Source organism: Solanum tuberosum, unplaced genomic scaffold, assembly GCF_000226075.1.
Source record: "Solanum tuberosum cultivar DM 1-3 516 R44 unplaced genomic scaffold, SolTub_3.0 scf00004, whole genome shotgun sequence".
Lineage (NCBI taxonomy): Eukaryota > Viridiplantae > Streptophyta > Magnoliopsida > Solanales > Solanaceae > Solanum > Solanum tuberosum.
The window spans coordinates 2,392,435-2,414,680 of NW_006238930.1; the positions used below are offsets into that span (position 1 = coordinate 2,392,435).

Below are 22,246 nucleotides of genomic sequence, written 5' to 3' on the forward strand. Positions count from 1 at the left end.
TTACATAGGGAAAACTCTTTTAGAACAACAAACATTTAAATTATACTAAATGTTATAGCTACGGTTTAGGGAAGTTCTAATTCGCAACTATAGTTTCACCAATCTTGCTATTCGCCTGATTTGTATAATTCGTATGATTTGTATAAATTCAAAATTAGTATAATTTGGTCCCTGATTGTATAAATCTAGAATTTTGAATATGCTTACTCTAGCTTTTGTATACAATTTATGAAATATTCATAATAAATTATCTTATTAGTATATCAGCAAGCGAAATATACAAATGAAAATTTAAAAGTAATAAGTTGACAAATTTTAAATAAAATATACTTTTTATCATAAAAAATCAATTTTGTCCAATAAAAAAAAATAGTAACACGCAATTTGTTGTAGATAAGTTTTGGAGACCTAAGTCATATGCTTTACTTGCTTTGGCATAGAGTCGGCCCTGACCGACGCCCACTTGAATTTACAATTGAACAAAAGGCGGTAGCTTATGAAGTTTCCAGTCTAGTGCGTTTTGGCTCATATAGCTATTTCTACACGAGTCTCTAGAAACTGACTAGCAATTCTACTTTGTTTCATACCTGAACATTTGGACTATCTTTTGTGGCCTTTCTAGTAAGAGTTGCTTTGTAAAATAATTTTTTTTTTTTTTTTATGATACATAACTATGTCTTTTAATTTAACGTTAATCGATGGTATTTATATTTGTCAATTTTTTCAATTATATATAAGTTTAACTGTCTATTTATATCAGTCTAAAATTGAAGAATATAAACACAAGATGAGACCAAGTTAAAAGATAAATTTATATATTATACTTGTAAGTTTTCTGGATGATACAGTTTGATGACGCAATTCGCAATACAAATATATCATCGTCATTTAGCACTTCACTGTTGCCACGTTGAACCGGTCAATATCCTTGCGTTACACGCTGCAGACACTGCTTCAAGTATAACTTTAGCCATATATATAGTTGAACTTATACACTTCTCAAATCATGATAAAATTACTCAGCTCTCATTCATAATCTTCACCTAAAAAAAGAAAAAAACACCATGACAGCATCATTGACTGAATTAGGGTCCAAGTTTGCTGGACTGATGTTCATTTGGGCCACAATTCAGCAATCATTTCCCTATGCACTCAGCAAGCGCTTCGATTACTTATGGCGCAGAGTAGAAAATTACTTCTACCCTTACGTACAAATTACCATTGATGAATTTTCAAATGGTAAACGAAACGAAATCTACAGTCATATCAACTCTTATTTGGGTACTAAGTCCATCAAAAAGGATGCTAAGTTGCTCAAAGTTGAAAAGTCTAAGAACAGCAAGTCTTTTGCTGTTAGCTTGGATGAAGGAGAAGAAATTACTGATGAATTTCAAGGTGCTAAATTCAGTTGGCGCAATTACTCTGTAAAATTGTCCGATGATTCTTCAGGTCATCGGTCTAGCCGGTCTAATTCCGTTCCAATGGAAAAGAAAAGTTACAAATTAACTTTCAATCAACGAGACAGAGAAATTGTTACCGGAAAATACTTGAACCATATCACGGAAGAAGGCAAGGCGATTCAGTTCCAGAACAGGAAACAGAAGATTTACTCAAACAATTGTAGTGATGATTGGTATTGGTATGGTAAAGGTATGTGGAGAGACATCAATTTTGAGCACCCTGCAACATTTGATACTCTGGCTATGGACCCTAAGAAGAAAGCGGAAATAATCAACGATCTCATTGCGTTCAGCAACGGGAAGGATTATTATTCCAAGGTTGGAAAGGCGTGGAAGCGCGGGTATCTTCTTTATGGTCCACCAGGAACTGGAAAATCAACTATGATTGCAGCTATTGCGAATTACTTGAATTATGATATTTATGATCTTGAGCTCACCTCTGTTAAGGATAACTCAGGGCTTAAGAAATTGCTCATGGAAACAACGAGCAAGTCCATCATTGTCATTGAAGATATTGATTGTTCTATCGATCTCACCGGCAAGAGAAAGAAGAAAAAGAAAAAGGAAAAGGAAACAACCAGTGAAGATCAGGAAGAAGATTCGGACTCCTCTACAGAAAAAGAAAAAGAAAGTACAGAAAACAAGGAATCAGGCAAACTCACACTTTCCGGGCTGTTGAATTTCATCGACGGAATATGGTCAGCTTGTGGTCAAGAAAGGATTATTATATTTACGACGAATCACAAGGACAAACTTGATCCAGCTCTAATACGACGAGGACGTATGGATATGCACATTGAGATGTCTTATTGCAAATATGAAGCATTCAAAGTGTTGGCTAAGAATTACTTGAATTTGGAAACACACACTCTGTTTCAACAGATTCAAGGTTTACTCGAGGAAGTAGATATGAGTCCTTGTGATGTGGCTGAGCACTTGATGCTTAAGAATGCTTCTGGAGGGCCTCAAATTTGCTTGGATAACTTAATTCAAGCTTTGAAAGACGCCAAGAAGAAGGCAAATAAAGATTCAAAAGAATCCAAGGAAAAAGCCAAGCAGAATTCCATGAAAATTAAGAAGTTCTCAGCAAAATTTCTCACAAGTTTTGGCAACCTACAAAAGTTGCTCAAATGATAACTTTTAACTTCAATTTCCCCATCATTTTTTCTATTTTTGGTGGCCTGGGGGTTGGGGATTCTCCATGTATATAGTATTGTATTGTTGTAACCTGAAGTAAGAATAAGATGATGTTTGATCTGTGAGGCATTAGCAATTGCAAGGAATTAGGATGTCAAAATTTTACATCTTCTTAGGTATTAGTGTACTACTGATGTTGTTACAATATGGTTCTTTATAAATAGTAGCTATATCAACATAATAATCCATTATTCACTAAACTTTACCAGTTGGTTTATTTCAAAATACTTGCAATTCAACCTCAACAACTGCTTTGCAACCCTTAATTGAAATATGTAGCATCATACTCAATTCGACTTTGTATTAAATTCATTGATTTATCTAAATGTGTTTTAGTCAATTAAACAACTCTACAATATATCTTGTTTGTGACAGAGTATCAAACCGGCGCTCAACCTGTACATGTTATACAATCTTTTGTTCAACTTATAATTTTTTCCCAAAACTTACATAAAATATTTTGGAGACTTGGCAAATTTAATTAAATTGGATTTTTGGTTGAAGGTATCGGGAAAATGCAGAAGATAATAAAGTGTTAAATGAACCTGCATATGTACTTGTTTTCGTTTTATTTTGCCCAACGCTTGTTGACTTTGATATTGTAATTCCGACATAACTAATATGTGAACCAATCAGGTACATACTTGTATTTACAATTGAAAAAGGGTAGAAAAGCTTACCTACGAAGTTTCCACTCATATGGATAAAAATATATGAAAACACGTAGGCATGTTAGTTTTACACGAGTGATTCGATAGTGACGGATTTTAGTGATACATCTTTGTTCAATAGCTGGAATTTTGACTCTTTGGACTGTCTTTTTTGACAATGTGGCACTCCCTTTCTGTGAGGGTTGTTGAGAAAAAAAATCTAACGTCACAAATAATTTATGTACCAACGTGACCCTACAAAAGAATTACTGTAGTATATTATTCTTATTTGTTTTAATTGTTAACCTAGCAAGGCTACGTAACCCAAAACCAACATGGCTCATCCCATATGATTTTTGCCTTTCTAGTGACTTGTAACTCTAATAATTACAAGAAAGATTCTACTACTAGACCAATCTTCAAACATTTTACATTATTAGTTAAAATCAACCAGCTTAATATAATGTAAAGATGTTTAGGAACTGTAAGCCCACAAAGCTTAAATTCGACAAACATTACTCTAATCCCTTCTTTTTCTATTTTGAAACATGTCAAAGTAATAATAATGGATATACTTGGCACTTTTCTTTTATTAATTTCTTCAACATCGTGACCAATTAGACATTGTCAAAAAAAAATGGAGCGACAAATGGGATTTATTTTAGTGTTTAAAGAATGCTTTGCTTGAACCGTCTGTAAAATATGTTAATTTCTTCAACATCGTAATCAATTAACAGTTGATTTATGTCAAAATACTTGCAATCAACATCAACAACTACTTCACAACACGTATAATTGAAATATGTAGGCATCATACTCAATTCAACTTTGTAAGAAATTCATTGTAGTTAGGCATTTCACGAGTCTGGAGCCAAAAGGACAAAAAAAATTGTCAATTATTTCAAAAGGGCATATCAATTTTTTTTAAATCAAAAGTGCAAAATCGCTCCTAACGAAGCGATTTTCCTCTGACACAATATTGACGTGGTTATTCCGCTAAAAATAAAAATCGTTGACACAACAACAATTATTTAAGTCCAATTTTTTTTCTCTAACTAAAATCGTTGATATGACAACGTTTTTAAAAAAAATCATGAAAATTGCTACCTCTGCAGCTTTTTCATTAATATATTTTTTTAAAATTTGCGTTGGCAGCATTTTTATTTTTATTTTTATTTTAAAAAAATAATCAAAGACAACGTTTTATTAAAAAAATTCACTTCCTTGGCAGTGTTTTTATTAATTTTTTTTAAATTGCTGCTTTGGCAGTGATTTTATTAAAAAACAATTTTTTAAAAAAAAATTCCTGTTTTGTCAGTGATTTTAATTGGAGAAAAAAAATTGGACTTAAATAATCGATGTTGTGCCAGCTATTTTAGTGAAAAAAAGAAAAAAAAAAATCTGGCAACAATTTTTATTTTTAACGGAGTAACAACGTCAATATTGTGTCAGAGGGAAATCGCTTCGTTAGCAGCGATTTTGCCTTTTTGTTTTTTAAAAATTTGACCTGCACTTTTGAAATTGTTGGCAATTTTTTTTTTTTTGCCTTTTTGGTTCCGGATTTGGCATTTCATGAGGTTATTCTCTCTAGTGCTTTTAAGTTAATTATAGTGTAGTTTCAAAATTGTTAAATCTCTCAAATTTTGAATTAATCATCTCTTTTGGTGGTGAATGTAGGTCTAATGACCGAATCAAGTAAAATATTTGTGTCTCTTTCTCTTATTAACGATCTCAATTATCAGTTGCCTTCAATTTGAAATTTGATTTGTTTTTGTCTTTTTGAAATGCAAGCAAACTTGCTGACGAGTAAATTTCTTGTTTATTTGAGATGTTCTAATAACTTATCTACGAGTGGTAATTTTCTTAAGCATAATTAGTGCTGTCAAAATGGGTTTGGCCAACTAGGCCGGTCCAACTCAATCCTTGAATTAAATGAGGTTGAGATCAATTTTTTCAACCCATTTAGGAACGAGGCTTTTTAGCCCTGCCTCATTTGACCTGCTAGCCTCGTAGGCCCAACCCGCAAGCCTCATAGGCCAACCCGCGGGCTCTGAAATATTAATTATATATATTTTAAGTAGTATTTTACTTGTTAAGATTTTGTTAATAAATATTTTTAAAATATCTATATAAAATAAAGACTATATTTTTTACATATCTTTTACATTTTAGGGTCATTAGTCCCCTTAAATTTCTTATTAGCCCAAATCCATTACTCCATTATAACTATGAATATTTGACCGCTTTTACTTTTATTTTTATGCCTAATTTTTCCTTTATTGTCTTGTTTATGAAAATAGTGATCATGTAATATTTTTTGCTCGGATGAATCTTATGAATGTTGTATCTTGACTATTATATATTTGTTTTCTAAATATTCATCGAAGTATGTGTAATTCATGAATGAATTTATGTATGTATTGATGTCGTGTTCATCGAACATCAACGTTCGTATTCTTTCTAAGAAGAAAATGTTGTCCGTTTTTTAGTTGAAGGGCCAACTCGTTCCAACCCGTGGCCCGCTTGGGGCTGGGTTGGACTGTTATTTTATAGGCCCTTTAATTAAAAGAAATAGCCCGTTCCAACCAATTTAACTTTTTCGCCTGTTAGAGTTGGATCAGATTGGGCTGGACCAGTCCATTTTGACAACTCTAAGCACAATGCTCTTAATTACTACTTATATTACAATTAGATCGTCATGATTTACCTCATTTGTAAGTATAAGATAAATAACTCATTCAACTGAACATAGCAAAATCGTACACGAGGTTTCCAAAATGAACATTACCCAGTTGAGATGTCTAAGTGAAACTTAGTGCCAGGGGCTACTGATGGGTCTTACCAAATTTAAATAAAATTATGAGATACATTTTGTTCATTTTTTCTCTTTTAACCACTTAACCTATCTTTTAAATGTATATAAACGAGAAGATGACATAAATCGTCTCTTAACTATATGAGTAGGTCTTAAATGGTCCATTAACTATACACTTACCGATTTTAGTCCATTAACTAAAAACTTACCGATTTTAGTCCTTTAAGTTTTCAAAAACTTACCAGGTTTGGTCTTATTTGACAGTATTGTATTATGCTTAAAACGTTACCGGGATAACGTTTCTTTATTTAACACCGTCAGGCCATATATTTTACACGTCAAATTTTTTTAATAAAATATAACCTAAAACGTTACTCAAGAATATGTTTAACCAGTTTTGTAAATTTTCAAAAAAAACATACTCCTTCCATCCCATTTTATGTGGCACTTTTCGGATTTCAAGACTCAAACAAGTCTATCTTTGATCGTAAAATTTTCATAGATCTTTTAAACATTTTGAATGATCAATTATTGTGACTTATAGTACTTTTTACGTAGTTTATAAATATATAAATTTATTTCAAAGCTTACTCGCCTGTCTTTTTCGTTTTCTAATTTATCTCTTTTGTTTGTGTTGTTTATTCAACAGAAATGGATGAAAGAGCTCTATGTGCGTTTTGTCGCAGCGATGGTAGCCACATATGTGTGGAGAATTGTCAATGGAGGGAACTCTTCCCCCTCTCCCAAATCGAAAAGTTTCGACGTCTCGTACACAATTACGGGAAGGCGACGTTGAATTGGGAATATAGAGATACTCCTCCGCCAGGTAGGGCATTTCGTTTCGAGATGAATCACAAAGATGCAGTCGTTCAAGAAGCTTACAGCTACTGCGAAGAAATTGCCGCACGTCTACAAGAATTAGAGAATGACATACAATAAAAAGACCAGCAAATCGCTCATCTTCAGGGGTACAATGAATTTCCTTATTCTTGAATGATTTTTACGTTTCTTTGGTCTCTTTGCGTCTGAATGACTATATTTTGTTACATTTCAGTCAATATAATGTACCCTTTGCTCCTGCAGCAGCTGAAATTCCACACCAAAAAGATATTTTTGTAAATTTTCCTTACCATTTGCTTTTGGTATGAATTTTGATTTGTAAATTAATATAAGTTAAATCCTAAATATTTGTCGGGAGTTACTTGATAATTTTAAAACTACACATCATCTCCACTACTCACCATGATGGAAAATGAGAATAATGTTAAAAAACACTCTTATTTAAATGAGTCTCTCTCTGCAATAAAGATATAGTCTTATACATCAAAGTTATTCATAATTTGTAAAGCAAGAGAGAGAAACAACTTTTGAAGAACAAAAAAAAAAGACTTCCGCTTAATTCAATTCAAGATTCTTGAAAAACACTATGATTGATTCGGGTATGTATTCTTGATTGAATTGTTATAGTAATAGATTTATGTGAAAATCATATAGTTCCGATCCTGAATAACTGATAAGATTTATGAATGTTTAGATTGTTTGTGTTTTCACAATTCATTAAAATCTTTACATGTGGTATCAGAGCCTGATTTAAGAGCTAATGGTTTTTCATTGAATTAATGTTTTCTTTATTTAAAAAAAGTAATAGGTATTGACTTAATTGTATGGCTGATCCGGATTCAGATTATTATATTTTGAGGAGTTGAGTTTCATTCACTGAAAACTTGAATTTGTATTAGAACATTTGTTCTTTTCATTAAAATTAAAGAAATAAATTTTAGTAATGACCTTCGAAGTCATGTGAATTAAATTGTGAAGTGTTGATCCATAATTTGTTTTGCTTTATAACATCACTGTATATATAATGATTCATTTATGCATAATGTCATTATCCCTTATTATTGTACTAATTTTGCCATATAAAGGTGTTAGTATTAAGGAAATTATTATTCACTGTTATGATGTATTTTATTTTGAAATTATGTATATGAGATTAGTTAATCACCAAAGTGGTTTAATCTTTGAAGAATTAATTCAAAATAATAATGATTAAATGTATATCCAATTATCCATTATTTTGATGCTTGTAACCGATATAACACTTATGGATATATTGAAGTTTTTGGTTATAAGATATTTACGGATCACCCAAAGGTTGATTATTTATCTTTATAACCATTTAACATTAAGGAGACAATTTAGATGTGTCGTTAATTTTATTTATTTATCCAAAGATAATAAATATTATTGATTGAGACATTAAAAATTATTGAATTACGTTAAAGACATTTACGCATCATTATGTCTAGAGTTGTATTTTGATGTTTCGCCCAAAGAAGAACATCAATATACATTTAAGAATTTATAAACCATTTCTAAATTTGATAGTATGTTTGAAATTCAATACTCAAAGTATTAACAAATAAGAATGTTCCATTTGTAGCAAATAATTTTGAGTAAAAATAATTTGAAAATATTAATGATAATTAATTGAAGACATAAAAATAGGAGATCCATAACAAAATAGAATATTTGTTTTCCTTTTTTAGCTCAAAACAATTATTTCAAACAGATTTCTTTTCAAAAACAAAATTCTCTCTCTTCTCAATTTGCTCAAACAGATTTATCAGTCGTCACTCTATTCTAATTCAAATTTATTTTTATACAATAATCCTCATTCTCTTGTAATTGACAGTTTCTTATCAGTATTAATAAAGTATGGTGACAGATGAAATCTTTCAAGTTAGTGTTTTTTCAAAACAATTGTGTAATTTATTGCAAAAAAAAATGGAATTTTTTAAATGTATATTGTTGTTAGTTTTTGGTATGAATTATTTTTCATTTTTTGGTATGTTTCTGATTTTAAAATTACATAAAATTTATTTGAAATTAGTATACTAGATAGGGGTGTTGACGGGTCAGTTTGGATCGGTTATTGGTCGAAATAAAAATCAAATCAACTTAATCGGTTTTAAAATTATCAAAACCAAACCAAACCAAACCAAATATAATATACATTTACCGATTTGGTGGTTATCGGTTTCGATTTGGTTTGGTTCGGTTATTCGGTTATTAACCATACACAAAAATAAAAGAAACAATTCATTCAAAATGTGAAAAAAGTGACAACAATCCATTCAAAAGAAAAAATAATTAGAATGACTTAAATTACTGAACTTTCGATCACTAAATTTACTATCAATAAAGCTTAAAAATCACTATATTGGTCTAGAAGGAAGAGACAATAACATTTTCAGTCTCACAAAGAATTGTCACAGACACTCATATACATGAAATCAATAAGATAAATGTTTTATCTTGGGCATTTTTGCCTTCAACAAGTAAATTATAAAGAAATTTTAATGACAATATGTATAAGATCTTTAAAATTGTTTATAAAAACAATATATTAAGTAGGTATATTGATATAATATATCTATATAATTCATCGATTCGGTTATTTCTTCGATTTTTTCGAATAAAATCATAACCAAACCAAATACTATGGGTTTTCAAAAATCTAAAATCAAACCAAACCAAACCCAAATAAAACCGATTTTATTTTATCGGTTTGGTTCGATTTTTCGGTTTGAATCGGTTTTTATCCAAATCGTGAACACTCCTAATACTAGATATATCGGACATGTATAAAAATTTATAATGTTTTTGGTATGATTGAACTCTATTTTTTTGGCATTATATTGGAATGAATTTGGGAATGATAATGGAATGAATTTGGTGTACTGTTTATTTAATAAATGACAATTACTAGTTAGAAATTGTATAATTTTTGTTATCTTTTGGCAAGAATCTGGTATGAATCAGTGATGACTTTTGGCATGAAATATTTATAGAAAGTGTCCATAAAAATGGTATGAAATTTGTGCATAAAATGGTATACTAGAAAATATTCATAAAATGGTATACTAGTTATATCGACATGTTTGAAAATTGATAATATTTTTGATACGATTCTAGTATAATTGAACTTTATTTTTTTGGCATTATATTGTAATGGATTTTACCATGATAATGGAATGAATTTGGTAGACTGTTAATTTAATAAATGACAATTACTAGTTAGAAATGATATTTTTTTAATATTACTAGTACATTTTATTTGTGTATAAAAAATGGTTCATAGTGTGATCTTGTATATGATAATTTTTGTATGAACCATGGTTGCAAAAGAATGACTATATATTATTTTGTTATATTTTGTATGAATTGTGGATTTAAATGGGTCTATATAATTGATATAATCAGTATAAATCGATATATAATTGATATAAAATTGGTATGAACCATTTTTTTACATTGATTAATTCAAAACAAAATTCACACCAAAACAATCAATATATAAATGTTATAAAATTGGTATGAACTATTTTTTACAATGATTAATACAAAATCAAAATTCATAGTAAAATCATACGATAGGTTAAAATTCATACCAAAATCATAGAGTAGGTCCATTTATTTTTAAAACCATATATATATATATATATAATCAATATAAAAGCGGATAAAATTAAATCGAATAATCAATATGAACCATTCTTTGTAATGATCAATTACAAATCAAAATTCATACCAAAAGCAAATGGTAAGTTCATTTATTTTGATATCAATTATACAAAAATCATACAGTAGATTCATTTATTTTTAAAATCATAATTCATACCAAATTCATACAATTTAGCAGATATATAATTTTGGAAAATAGAAAACATATAATTTAAATCATTATTCATACAATTCAAATTATTTATTAATGGTATGAAACCAAAAATAGCAATCTAAAGAAAGAAAAAAAATGAAGATAAAGGAGGAATAGAAGGAAAAACATAGGAAATAAATAAATGTAAATAAAGATAGATAGATATATATATAAAATAGTGAACACCTTATTTAAATTCAATATTAGAAAAAAATAGTATTTATCAAGAGTACGAAGAGTTATTAAGTAATAATAGTAGTACTGAAAATAATAGTAAAATAAGAAAAACAAGGATTAAGAGCAAACGTTGTTGGGGGATGGAACCTTTTAAATATTTCTATCAATTTAAATATATAGCTTATAAAAAGATATTATTGTATTTAAAATCAAGGATAAGGAAGAATAATAAAAAGATTATATATTTAAATAAATTTCACATGATAAATTAAATTAATTTTTATTTATTTAATTATAAACCCACAAATAAACAAAATTATTTTAGAATCTATTTATTTTTATGCAATATAATCATAAATCCATAAGTAAACAAAATTATATATTTTTTCTATTTTTATATCGTGTATGTTTTTTTCTCCTTTTTTGTAAAACATGTAAATGCGTTTTTCCTTGATTTATGACAGAAGGTCAAAGTTTCTTTCATATCAATACCATTTGAAACACTTGTAGCCAACATTGGAAATGAAACTAAAGAGAAATAGATGTGATATAATCAATGCTGGTATAGTAATTCTAATATCAGATAAGCAAATTAACATAAATAAACATAAGACTATTTTTAAATAATATACTTATTACATACTAGGCTGTTTATGAACACAATTGTTAGCCAACAAAGAAAAGAAGACAACAAATATTGTGTCATAATTTGTGTCCGACAATTCCAATACTTTGCTATGATTTATAGTCTTCTTCTTCTTCTGATTCTGAACTTCAAATAAAATACTCCTCCATAACTTTTCTTTTGAAGAATCTGCCTCTCTTAGAAGTAAAGAAAAAAATAGAAGAAGCAATAAAATAGATTCTAAAATTTTATTCATTTGTGGGTTCATAATTAAATAGCAGAATTGTAGTTAAATAATTTTTGAAGATAAAAGTCTTAAGTTGAATGATTTTATTGATACAAAATAAAATTTCAAAATTATTGCTCTCTCTGCAATTTTGAATTACTCATCTCTTCCGGTGGTGGATGTAGGTCTAATGACCGCACCACATAAAATATTTGTGCCTATTTCTCTTATTAACGTTCTAAATTATCGGTTGACTTCAATTTGAAATTTGATCTGTTTTTCTCTTTTTGAAATGCTAGCAAATTTACTGCAGCGAGTAAATTTCTTGTTAATTTGAAGTGTTCCGATAACTTATATACGAGTGGTAATTTTCTCAAGTATAATGCTCTTTATTACTACTTATATTACAAAATTAGATTGTCATGATTTACCTCCTTTGTAAGTATAAGATAAGTAACTGATTCAACAGAAAATGATTAAAAATATCTTTAAATTATATGAAATTGAACGAATATAACCAATTAATATTTTGGTCTAAAAATATTATATTCTTATTATTATTTGTAGATAAAAATATCAGTTTTTTTTGGGAATAAAGATATTGTTTTTTTTAAAACACGTTATTTTTCTATAAAATACCATTTTTAGAGAACCTATTCCTTTTTTTCTTCTTCTATTAACATTCATTTTACTAGTATAAAAGTCGAAAATAATCTATTTTCTTCATGATCTTCTTTTATCAATTAAAATATAATTACCTCATATACTTTTTAAATTGATAATATATGTCACAACTATTACATAATTGATTTTCATTTTGATAATGATTTTAAAAATCTAGTAAATAGAAAATATTTTTATTTTATCAATATTTTTTGAATTGAGGTAAGATACACATTTGCTAATAAATTTCTTGATTTTAAATTAGTAATATGTAAAGAGGGTAAAAAATAATTCTATCGATGTATTAAAGATATGCTGTAATTTGAAAGTTTCATATTTTCATGACATTATCGATATTTTAAAGATATGCTGAAATTTGATGCAATGAAAATAAAGTTTCATATTTTTATGACATTATTATGTTTGTATCTTAACTTTAAAACATATCCTTCAAAAATTCGAAAAAAAATATTTATTATTATTTTTTTTTTTTTTTTTATGATTATCAAAATGATAATTATTATGATCTTATATATATATATATAATAACGTGATTACAATATTTTTACTGGAAAATAACATGTTTTGAAATAACATTTTTTACCCAAAAGTATATTAAAAAGATACTTTTAGATCAAACTGTGACACACACATACCCTTTCTTTCCTCGAAAGTCGAAACTGTAGAAAGATTCTTTCCACATTTTGATTTTTAACGAAAGGTTCTTTTGACCTTATTTCTTTAATTATTTTTTCACTTAAAATGTTATCCAAAGGCAATGCTTTTAGAAGGTTCCAACTTCCAAGAAGCAATGATACGTACTGTTCATAATACTATGAGAGACGAGAAACTCATTGATTATTTTCAAGAGTCATGTTCTATCATTCGATCGGGGCACCTTAGTCCTTTTATGGGCCTTGCCATAGGTGCGTTACCCAACAATTTCACTTTCAATATCTGTCTCAATAACATACATGTTAGCTCTTGAAAATCAAATTCATAACCTGGAATCTAATAGATTGATACCATGAAAAAAATACTACAATTGAGCCTAATGACAACCCGAAAGTTAGCTCGGTGGGATATGATTTAATGAAAAACAAAGTAATAGTGTATAATTGCTACAATTAAGAATGTGTCATTGTGGTAATTAAAGTAAGCCAAAGAAAATTTCTTCCAGAATTTACGTTCAATACGATTATGTCACTTAGTAAATACTAATTACTTCCTCCATCTCGATTTAGGTAAAATAATTTGACTTGACATGAAATTTAAATTTTTTAATTTAAACTTGTTGTGCAACTATAAATCATTTAATTAGAATAAAAAAGTTTTAATTATTACTAAATATAAAAATGTGTCTTGTTTTTTTAAGCTGGACTAAAAAGAAAAAATGTGTCAAATACATTAGGATAGAGAAAATACGTGTAAATAGTTACCCCCTCTATCCCTAATTACTTGTCCACTTTTGAATTGCTACACCTATTAAGAAAACAATTATTGACATAGTGAGTTTACTATTTTACCCCTATTAATTATGAAGTGGATGAATTAAAAACTTTAGATTCTCGCGAAGTTCTACCTTTTTCAAAGTAATTAATTGAGGGTATAATAGATTAAAAAAAAATTGTCCTTTTTTTATTTGTTAAAATGAACAAGTAATTAGGGATATCTATAAAAAGAAAAATGGACAAGTAATTAGGGACAAAATAAACACCCATTTCATTAATAGTGTAACGAAAATGATAAAGCAATCTGCTATAAAATACTAAAATTCAATAATAGCGTAACGAAAATGTGTACATAGTTAATTAGTGTATATAGCTTTTAACTCTTTCCATGAAATGCTTCGTGGCCAAGGTAGTACTCCGTCGTATAACATATAGTATTTTACATTAAATGGTTGAGTATTGGAACGTGTAGAATGCCCAATTTTATAATGAAGATCGAAGCCACTTTTACATAAGAAATTTGTATTGAATGAAAAAGCAAAAGTGATGGGAGTAGTTTATAGCTCGTTGGACCATCTTTTCAGTTTTTTGTCCATTTCCCCCCAAAAAGTTGTGGAAATTAAGTCGGAAACGAACATATTGATTTTATATTTCATTTTCAATTTACTTGAGTCCCAAGGAATAGCCATGTTCTTAGGAAATAATATTCAATTGTAGTATCGTAAAGATGATTGAGTTGGTGCAGTAGGTGATATTTCGTAAGGAAGGTTCAAGAATGATTCCATCTACGTAGAGTTCATCCCATCAAATTTATCTAGTGTGACTTACACTATGGTTTTTGAGCTATTGCACATGAGTGAGTTTACCTGATGCGCGAAAAGTTCCATAAAAATACACAATTGTAGTGAAGTTCCCTTAAAGCGGACCGCGTTCAACTGGGAACCGGCCAACTTTTTTTGTATTAGTGCCGCACGAAGTGCCTTTGTTCCCCTGCTATATATAGTTGTATGTATAGTTTTACTAAGCCCCATCATTAACTTCATACTAATACACTTCTTGTCTTCATCCAAAATCTTGCACACAAATATAGCTAAAATTAAAAAGGACAACATGGTAGATACATTGACTGAATTATGCTCCAAGCTTGCTGGACTGATGTTCATTTTGGGCACAATTCAGCAACTTGTCCCCCGTTCTTTCTACAAACGCATCAAAGCATTGTGGCATCGAATCGAAAATTATTTCTACCCTTATGTCCAAATTACCATCGATGAATACTCCAACAATAAAAGAAATGAAGTCTACTCTCTTATCAAAGTTTATTTAGGTACTAAGTCCACTAACGATGCAAAGTATCTTAAAGCTGAAATGTTCAAGAAGAGCAAGTCTTTAGCTGTTAGTTTGGACGAAGGAGAAGAGGTAATTGATGAATTCCATGGTGTCAAGCTTAAATGGAACTCTTACAAGGAAACATTCCCTGATAATTCTCCAGGGGGACGTTCTCAACTTCCGATTGAAAAGAAATGTTATACGCTAACTTTCGATAAGAAAAATCAAGATATGGTCACTGGACAATATTTGAGACATGTGATGGAAGAAGGCAAGGCCATTGAGTTCAAGAACAAGAAGCAGAAGATCTACTCTAACGAAGAGGGGGAGTGGCATTGGTATGGTAAAGGTAAGTACATAGATCATGTGGTATAATAAAATAACTTGGATGAATTACTAAAAGATTTGTTATTTTTGTACCATTTATAGGTATGTGGAGGCACATCAATTTCGAGCACCCTGCAACATTTGATACTCTCGCTATGGATCCTACGAAGAAGGAAGAAATAATCAATGATCTCGTTGCTTTCAGCAAGGGGAAGGACTACTATTCCAAGGTTGGAAAGGCGTGGAAGCGCGGCTACCTTCTTTATGGTCCACCAGGAACTGGAAAATCAACTATGATTGCAGCTATTGCGAATTTCTTGAACTATGATATTTATGATCTTGAGCTAACCACTGTTAAGGATAACTTAGAACTTAAGAAGTTGCTCATGGAAACAACAAGCAAGTCCATCATTGTCATTGAAGATGTCGATTGTTCTATCGATCTCACAGGCAAGAGAAAGAAGAAAAAGAAAAAGGAAACGACGAATGAGGAGGAGGAAGAAGATTCAGACTCGACTACAGAGAAAAAGAGCGACAAGAATGAATCAGGCAAACTTACTCTTTCGGGGCTGCTGAATTTTATAGATGGAATATGGTCAGCTTGTGGTCAAGAGAGAATTATTATATTTACGACTAATCATGTTGACAAACTTGATCCAGCTCTGATACGTAGAGGACGGATGGATATGCACATTGAGATGTCGTATTGCAAATATGAAGCATTCAAAGTGTTGGCTAAGAATTACTTGGGAATTGAAACACATCCTCTGTTTCAAGAGATTCAACGTTTATTACAGGAAGTAGACGTGAGTCCTTGTGATGTGGCTGAGAACTTGATGCCCAAAAATGCTTCAGGAAAGCCTGAGATTTGCTTGGAAAACTTAATCAAAGTTTTGAAAAAGGCCAAGAGAAAGGCAAGCTTGAATTCCCAGAAGAACAAAAAATCCTCCACAAAATTAGTAAAAACTTATGGCCGTTTCAAAAAGCTGTTTGAATGATGATTTACAACAACAATAACAACATACCTAGTATGGGTTTCGAGGAGGGTGGAATGTATGGAGACCTTATCCCTACCTTCGTAGGGTAGAGAGGTTGTTCCCGAATATCAGTTCTAGTTCTAGAAAAAATAAGATGCTGTTGTACTCTTTCCTTTTTTATTTTTCATATTAGTGTTTGTCTAACCAAACATACGCTTAAGTTGTTTCCTAAAGCTTTCTCTGTTGATCATATTTGTCATGTAGAATCATTAGTTGTCACAGTGTAATGAACAGAGAAGTTATATTTGGATCATGAACTTATCGTTCAGAAGGCGAAAAAATAATAATAAAGTAACCACTGAAAATCGAGGAAAAATAATCCAGGATTCAAAAATTTACTGTACTGAGTTGCAAGTAAGAAAACAATAAAACTACTAGTACCTATAAACAACAATGAATATAAAGACATAATAAACAAAATTGAGTATACTCCTACATAACAATATAATAAAACTACTAGTACCTATACCTAAAGAAGATAAAATATGAAAACATCATCTGAAAAGCTTTTTAAAACGGCCATAAAATTTTGTTGACAACTTTTTATTTTTCTTGGGATTTTCTTCCTTGACTCGTTCCGAATCTTGTTTTTCCTTCTCCCTGGCTTCTTCTATTGCCTTTTCCTTGGCCTCTTTCAAAGCCAGAATCAAGTTATTCAAGCAAATCTCAATCCCTCCAGAAGTATTCTTGCGTATCAAGCTCTCCGCGACATCACAAGGACTCATGTTTACTTCCTCTAGTAAAGGTTCAATCTCTTGAAACAGAGGATGTGTATCAATGCCCAAGTAATTCTTAGCCAACACTTTGAATGCTTCGTATCTGCAATACGACATCTCAATGTGCATATCCATTCGTCCTCTACGTATCAAAGCTGGATCAAGTTTGTCAACATGATTAGTCGTAAATATAATAATTCTCTCTTCACCACAAGCTGACCAAATGCCATCAATGAAATTCAACAACCCTGAAAGTGTAAGTTTTTTTTTGCCTTCAGAGTCTGAATCCGAATCTGAGTTGGAATCAGAGTCCGAATCTGAGTCGGAATCTGAGTCGTCCTTCTTCTTATTCTTTTTTGCCTTGTTTCTCTTGCCAGTGAGATCAACGGAACAATCAATGTCTTCAATGACAATAATAGACTTGCTTGTTGTTTCCATGAGCAACTTCTTAAGTTCTAAGTTATCCTTAACAGTGGTTAGCTCAAGATCATAAATATCATAGTTCAAGTAATTTGAAATTGCTGCAATCATAGTTGATTTTCCAGTTCCTGGTGGACCATAAAGAAGATAACCACGCTTCCACGCCTTTCCAACTTTGGAATAATAATCCTTCCCCTTGCTGAAAGCAATGAGATCGTTGATTATTTCCGCTTTCTTCTTAGGATCCATAGCCAGAGTATCAAAAGTTGCAGGGTGCTCAAAATTGATGTGCTTCCACATTGAGTTTAAACGCAACCACCAAGTAGGCATACTGTCGTTACAATAAATCCTCTGTTTCTTATTCTTGAACTCAATTGCCCTGCCTTCTTCAATCACATGTTTCAAGTATTTTCCCGTGACAATCTCTCGATGTTGCTTATTGAATGTAATTGTGTAACTTTTCTTTTCAGTAGGCTGGGTTTTTTTACTCCCCTGAGAATTATCATCGAACGTTTCATTGTGAGAGCGCCAGCAGAATATAGCGCCTTCGAATTCATCAATGATTTCTTCTCCTTCGTCCAAGATAACAGCGAAAGACTTGCTGTTTTCGGATTTTTCAGCTTTGAGATACTTAGCACTAGTGTCGACAGACTTAGTACCCAAATAACTGTCAACATGTCTGTAAATTTCGTTACTTTTTCCATTGGTGAGTTCATTAATCGTAATTTGAACATAAGGATAGAAGTAATATTCGAGTCGAGTCCAGAAGGATTCGATTCGTTTGCAGAGTATTTGAGGGAAAAGTTGTTGAATTGTGCCCCATATGAACATTAGTCCAGCAAGCTTGGACCCTAATTCAGTCAATGATGCTCCCATTGTCTTTTCCCTACCTTAAATTACATTAATTTTTTCACCTTGAAGGTGTGTATATATAGTGCCCATTGCATTGGCCAAGTTAATGTAGAACAAGGAAATTCATTAGTTTCACAAGTCGTATTGTAGTAGGATTTGAATTATATACCTGAAAATTGTAACCGTTTACATTATTAATATAGTTCAAACTATTATAATTGGTAAATTTCTATTTTTATTGTATTCTGTTTTTAAATTATAACATCAAAGAAATTGTCTTCTATTCCTACTATAAATATAAATAAAAGAGGAAAACCTTTTCAAGAAGGAAAGAAATTGTCTTCAAGTCCTAAAATTAGTACCTATTCAATTAGGAATCAATTTCTATTTTCAAGAAGGGTCGGGTCGGGTTGAGCTCAGAACCGATTAGGCCCAGTTACATAAAATTTGGGCTTTCAATTATTAGGCCCAGTTACCAGAGTTTTATGAGATCTTAACATTTTTAGCCAGCCGACTTAAGAAATTTTCACCCCCTTAGCAGAAATAATTTGAAGTTGTCAGTTGGTGTATCCTCAATCTATAATAAATATTAATGTACATATTATTTATATACAGATCATACATGGTAATAATATCCATGGAACCGATTTGGGGCACCTATGAACCAAGCATTATATCATATGAGGAATTAATTATTTGAAGTTAATTTGTTATAAATATAATTCGACGCTTAACCAAAATTTTGATGTATCATAGATTGATTACAACTTTATACAAAATTCTCTTTAAACAAACATAAAAGTAAAACTTTGTATAGAAATAATTATTGTTGGATATATAACCATTCTCATTTTCAAAACAATTAAGCCAAATTTGTTTTTGGTCATTTTTAATAATGTCATGCAACGGTTTTGAACTCTAACCTCAACGAAGTTGCATATCAATTTTACTAGTTCCACCAACAATTGGTTACCTAAAAGTGATCTGATCATGATACAACACATATAACTTAAACTCTTTAATATGAATATAGAATCAAAGATTATTTTGTGTACATATGACAATATTGCAGCTAACTAAAGATAATAAAATACTTGCTGATTGTATAAACTAGAGAGTAATTAATTTATCAAACAGATACATGTTCAGTGCCCCATTTATCTGGACAGAAAGTTATAACAGATTGATCGGATGAACAGCTGACTACAGGCGAAGGCGTGTCGAAAGCATAACTAACGTAAGAGGGACAAGCTTTCTTGAACAAACTTGAGTACACACTCGGCTTGCATTTTTCAGGACTCCCATATTTGTTCCTACAACAAAACGAGTCAAGATTGAAAGCCAAACAAGCACTTTTACACGCCACCACTTGTCCTTCATCATTTACAACCTATTAAAAGAATCATAATCAAGTAAATAAAAATATACATCTTTTTTATAGTATATATGAGATGGTCATGCAATTATATTCAACATAACATACCTGAAGCTCAGTTGGACACGTGTCTTTCATGTTTTGGGTGCACCCTCTAATAAGACATTTTGATGATGAAGGCTTATTTGTTACCGAAACAGGGAGGTTATATCCATCAACTAAGCTTACATCGTAGAAACTTGGCTGCTTTTTATCATATTGTATTGTCATTTCTACTAGTGTAGCTGGAGGAAGGCCTATAGTTCCTTCACATTCAAGTTTTCCGTCACAATCGCCTGTTTCACAGGCCGGTTTGTGATTGGTGGACACGTCGAAATTGCAGCCAGTTCGAGCCCAAATGCGTCCACTCCAGTCCCCTGGGGCACCAATTCGGCGAACTCCGCCGGATGGAAGGTAGAAACCACCGTCCGCTAAAACTGGATGGCCCGTATTTGGGGCAGTTGCTGGCCATATAGGGAAGGGGCATTTGTTACTAATGTAAATACTGCATCCCTCCACCTCTCTTAGTTTACCTGCACAAAAATTGTTCCATAATAAATACTATATGGTACTGCATAAATTATGTATAACTATGGGGGTGTTTGGTACGAAGGAATATGTTTTTCTGAAAAAACAAGTGAATTTCAAATATGGTGTAACACAACACAATAACATAAAAATGAGTAATTCATTAATCGATTTGATTTAATAATTTTGAAATTTTGTAAATATTCACAAGCAAGGGAATCAAAACTGCATATTTTAATTAATTAAAGACAAAATGTGCTTAATTAGATGAGATGTCGCAAAGACTTAAATACCTGATGTAATGAAGTGGCATATAAAGAAGAGTTGGAGAGCAAAAGATATCCGTGAAAAAATCATCGTAATTTCCATTTCTTTTTGTTTGACAAATACAAGGAGCTAAAGAATGCATATTTATAATAGTTTGGATATATATATGTTAATTAATTAATAGAAAGTGGTCCAAATCCTTCTTTGATTTTACTTCAAGTTTAACAGCCTTTATGAAGAAGAAATAACCTTTGACGATATTAGATGTGTTACTGCAACGAAAATAACTTTTAGCGTTAGTAAATAGATACATTAATAAGGAGTGGTAAAGTTTTTTATCGACATTAGTTAAGTGTCATTAGATTCAATGTCGCTAAAGATTTTAGGAATTAATACAAAAAGTGTTAATTACCGCTAAAAATACATATTTAGCGACAATTAAACTATTGCCGTTAATTAATTGGGAAGATGTTTTTTTATGTAAGGTGTACTTGCCTCTCCACTTAAAGTAGTACTATTATTTTTCTTCCGGTTAACATAAAATGAGGTGGCAGCTGTAGAATTTACTTAATTAGGTATAATGAAGCACTCAAGTGCTTTTACGAAATAATAATACTTCCAAGTAAAAGGAGAAGAAAGAATATTTTACTAGAAATTATATTGAGTAGCTTTTAAACTACAAATAGAATGTCAAATAAGTTAAGTTGTTTAATTCATCCAGATCTTCTTCCACTTTCCTCGTGGTATGTCAAGAATCAAGAAAAGATTATAGTACACGGTGAAAAGGATCCCAAGGTAAGCTGAACGAAAATAATCTCTCTGAACAAGTTTTGGTTGATAATATTTCTATCAAGCAAATTAAGGATAAAGTTTAAAGGGAAAAGGGACGGATTTACCCCCGAACTTTAATAAATGGTACGTATATGCCCTCCGTTATACTTAGCGTCAACATAAGTCCCTGCCGTCCAATTATAGGTACACATATACCTCTCTCACTAACGGACCCCTAATTTCTTACACGTGTCTTAATCCTATTGAACTACCCGTTTGACCCTTTTTTTAACCCATAATCCAACTATCTGCCCCATAACCCAATACCCACCCAATTTCCTCTAAAATGAATCCTAATTAAAACACCCAAATTAACACACCAAAATCCGTCCCTTATCTGTCCGCGAAGGAACTGGAGGACCTGTACATTTCATCAAGACTTGCATTGTGGACTTCTTGAACAAGAAAGGAAATGAATGAACTCTTGATCAGTTATACCATTTACTTACAGAAAAAATTGCTGTCAAATTGCAGGGACTACATGATGTATGTCAAGCTAAAAAGAGACCTACTTTACAAAACTTAATCAGTGTACCTCTCA

General features: G+C 30.9%; 4 protein-coding genes across 4 annotated transcripts; 2 read left to right on the forward strand and 2 right to left on the reverse strand.

Moving 5' to 3' along the window:
- Positions 1-1,038: 1,038 nt before the first annotated feature.
- On the forward strand, positions 1,039-2,642 carry LOC102598548 (AAA-ATPase At3g28600-like). The gene has a single exon (XM_006338431.1). It carries the CDS (start codon positions 1,065-1,067, stop codon positions 2,592-2,594), a length of 1,530 nt encoding a protein of 509 aa, XP_006338493.1. The 5' UTR covers positions 1,039-1,064; the 3' UTR covers positions 2,595-2,642.
- A 12,384-nt stretch (positions 2,643-15,026) lies between these two features.
- Positions 15,027-16,821, forward strand: LOC102605122 (AAA-ATPase At3g28510-like). Its single transcript, XM_006338720.2, has 2 exons — positions 15,027-15,662; positions 15,743-16,821. The coding sequence occupies exons 1-2, from the start codon at positions 15,095-15,097 to the stop codon at positions 16,636-16,638; spliced, it is 1,464 nt and encodes a 487-aa protein (XP_006338782.1). The 5' UTR covers positions 15,027-15,094; the 3' UTR covers positions 16,639-16,821.
- Positions 16,822-17,171: 350 nt separating this feature from the next.
- LOC102605456 (AAA-ATPase At3g28610-like) lies at positions 17,172-18,689 on the reverse strand. The gene has a single exon (XM_006338721.1). It carries the CDS (start codon positions 18,687-18,689, stop codon positions 17,172-17,174), a length of 1,518 nt encoding a protein of 505 aa, XP_006338783.1.
- A 972-nt stretch (positions 18,690-19,661) lies between these two features.
- LOC102605799 (thaumatin-like protein) lies at positions 19,662-20,985 on the reverse strand. Its single transcript, XM_006338722.2, has 3 exons — positions 20,901-20,985; positions 20,149-20,612; positions 19,662-20,055 (listed from the first exon to the last, which is right to left on the reverse strand). The coding sequence occupies exons 1-3, from the start codon at positions 20,974-20,976 to the stop codon at positions 19,795-19,797; spliced, it is 801 nt and encodes a 266-aa protein (XP_006338784.1). The 5' UTR covers positions 20,977-20,985; the 3' UTR covers positions 19,662-19,794.
- Positions 20,986-22,246: the final 1,261 nt, after the last annotated feature.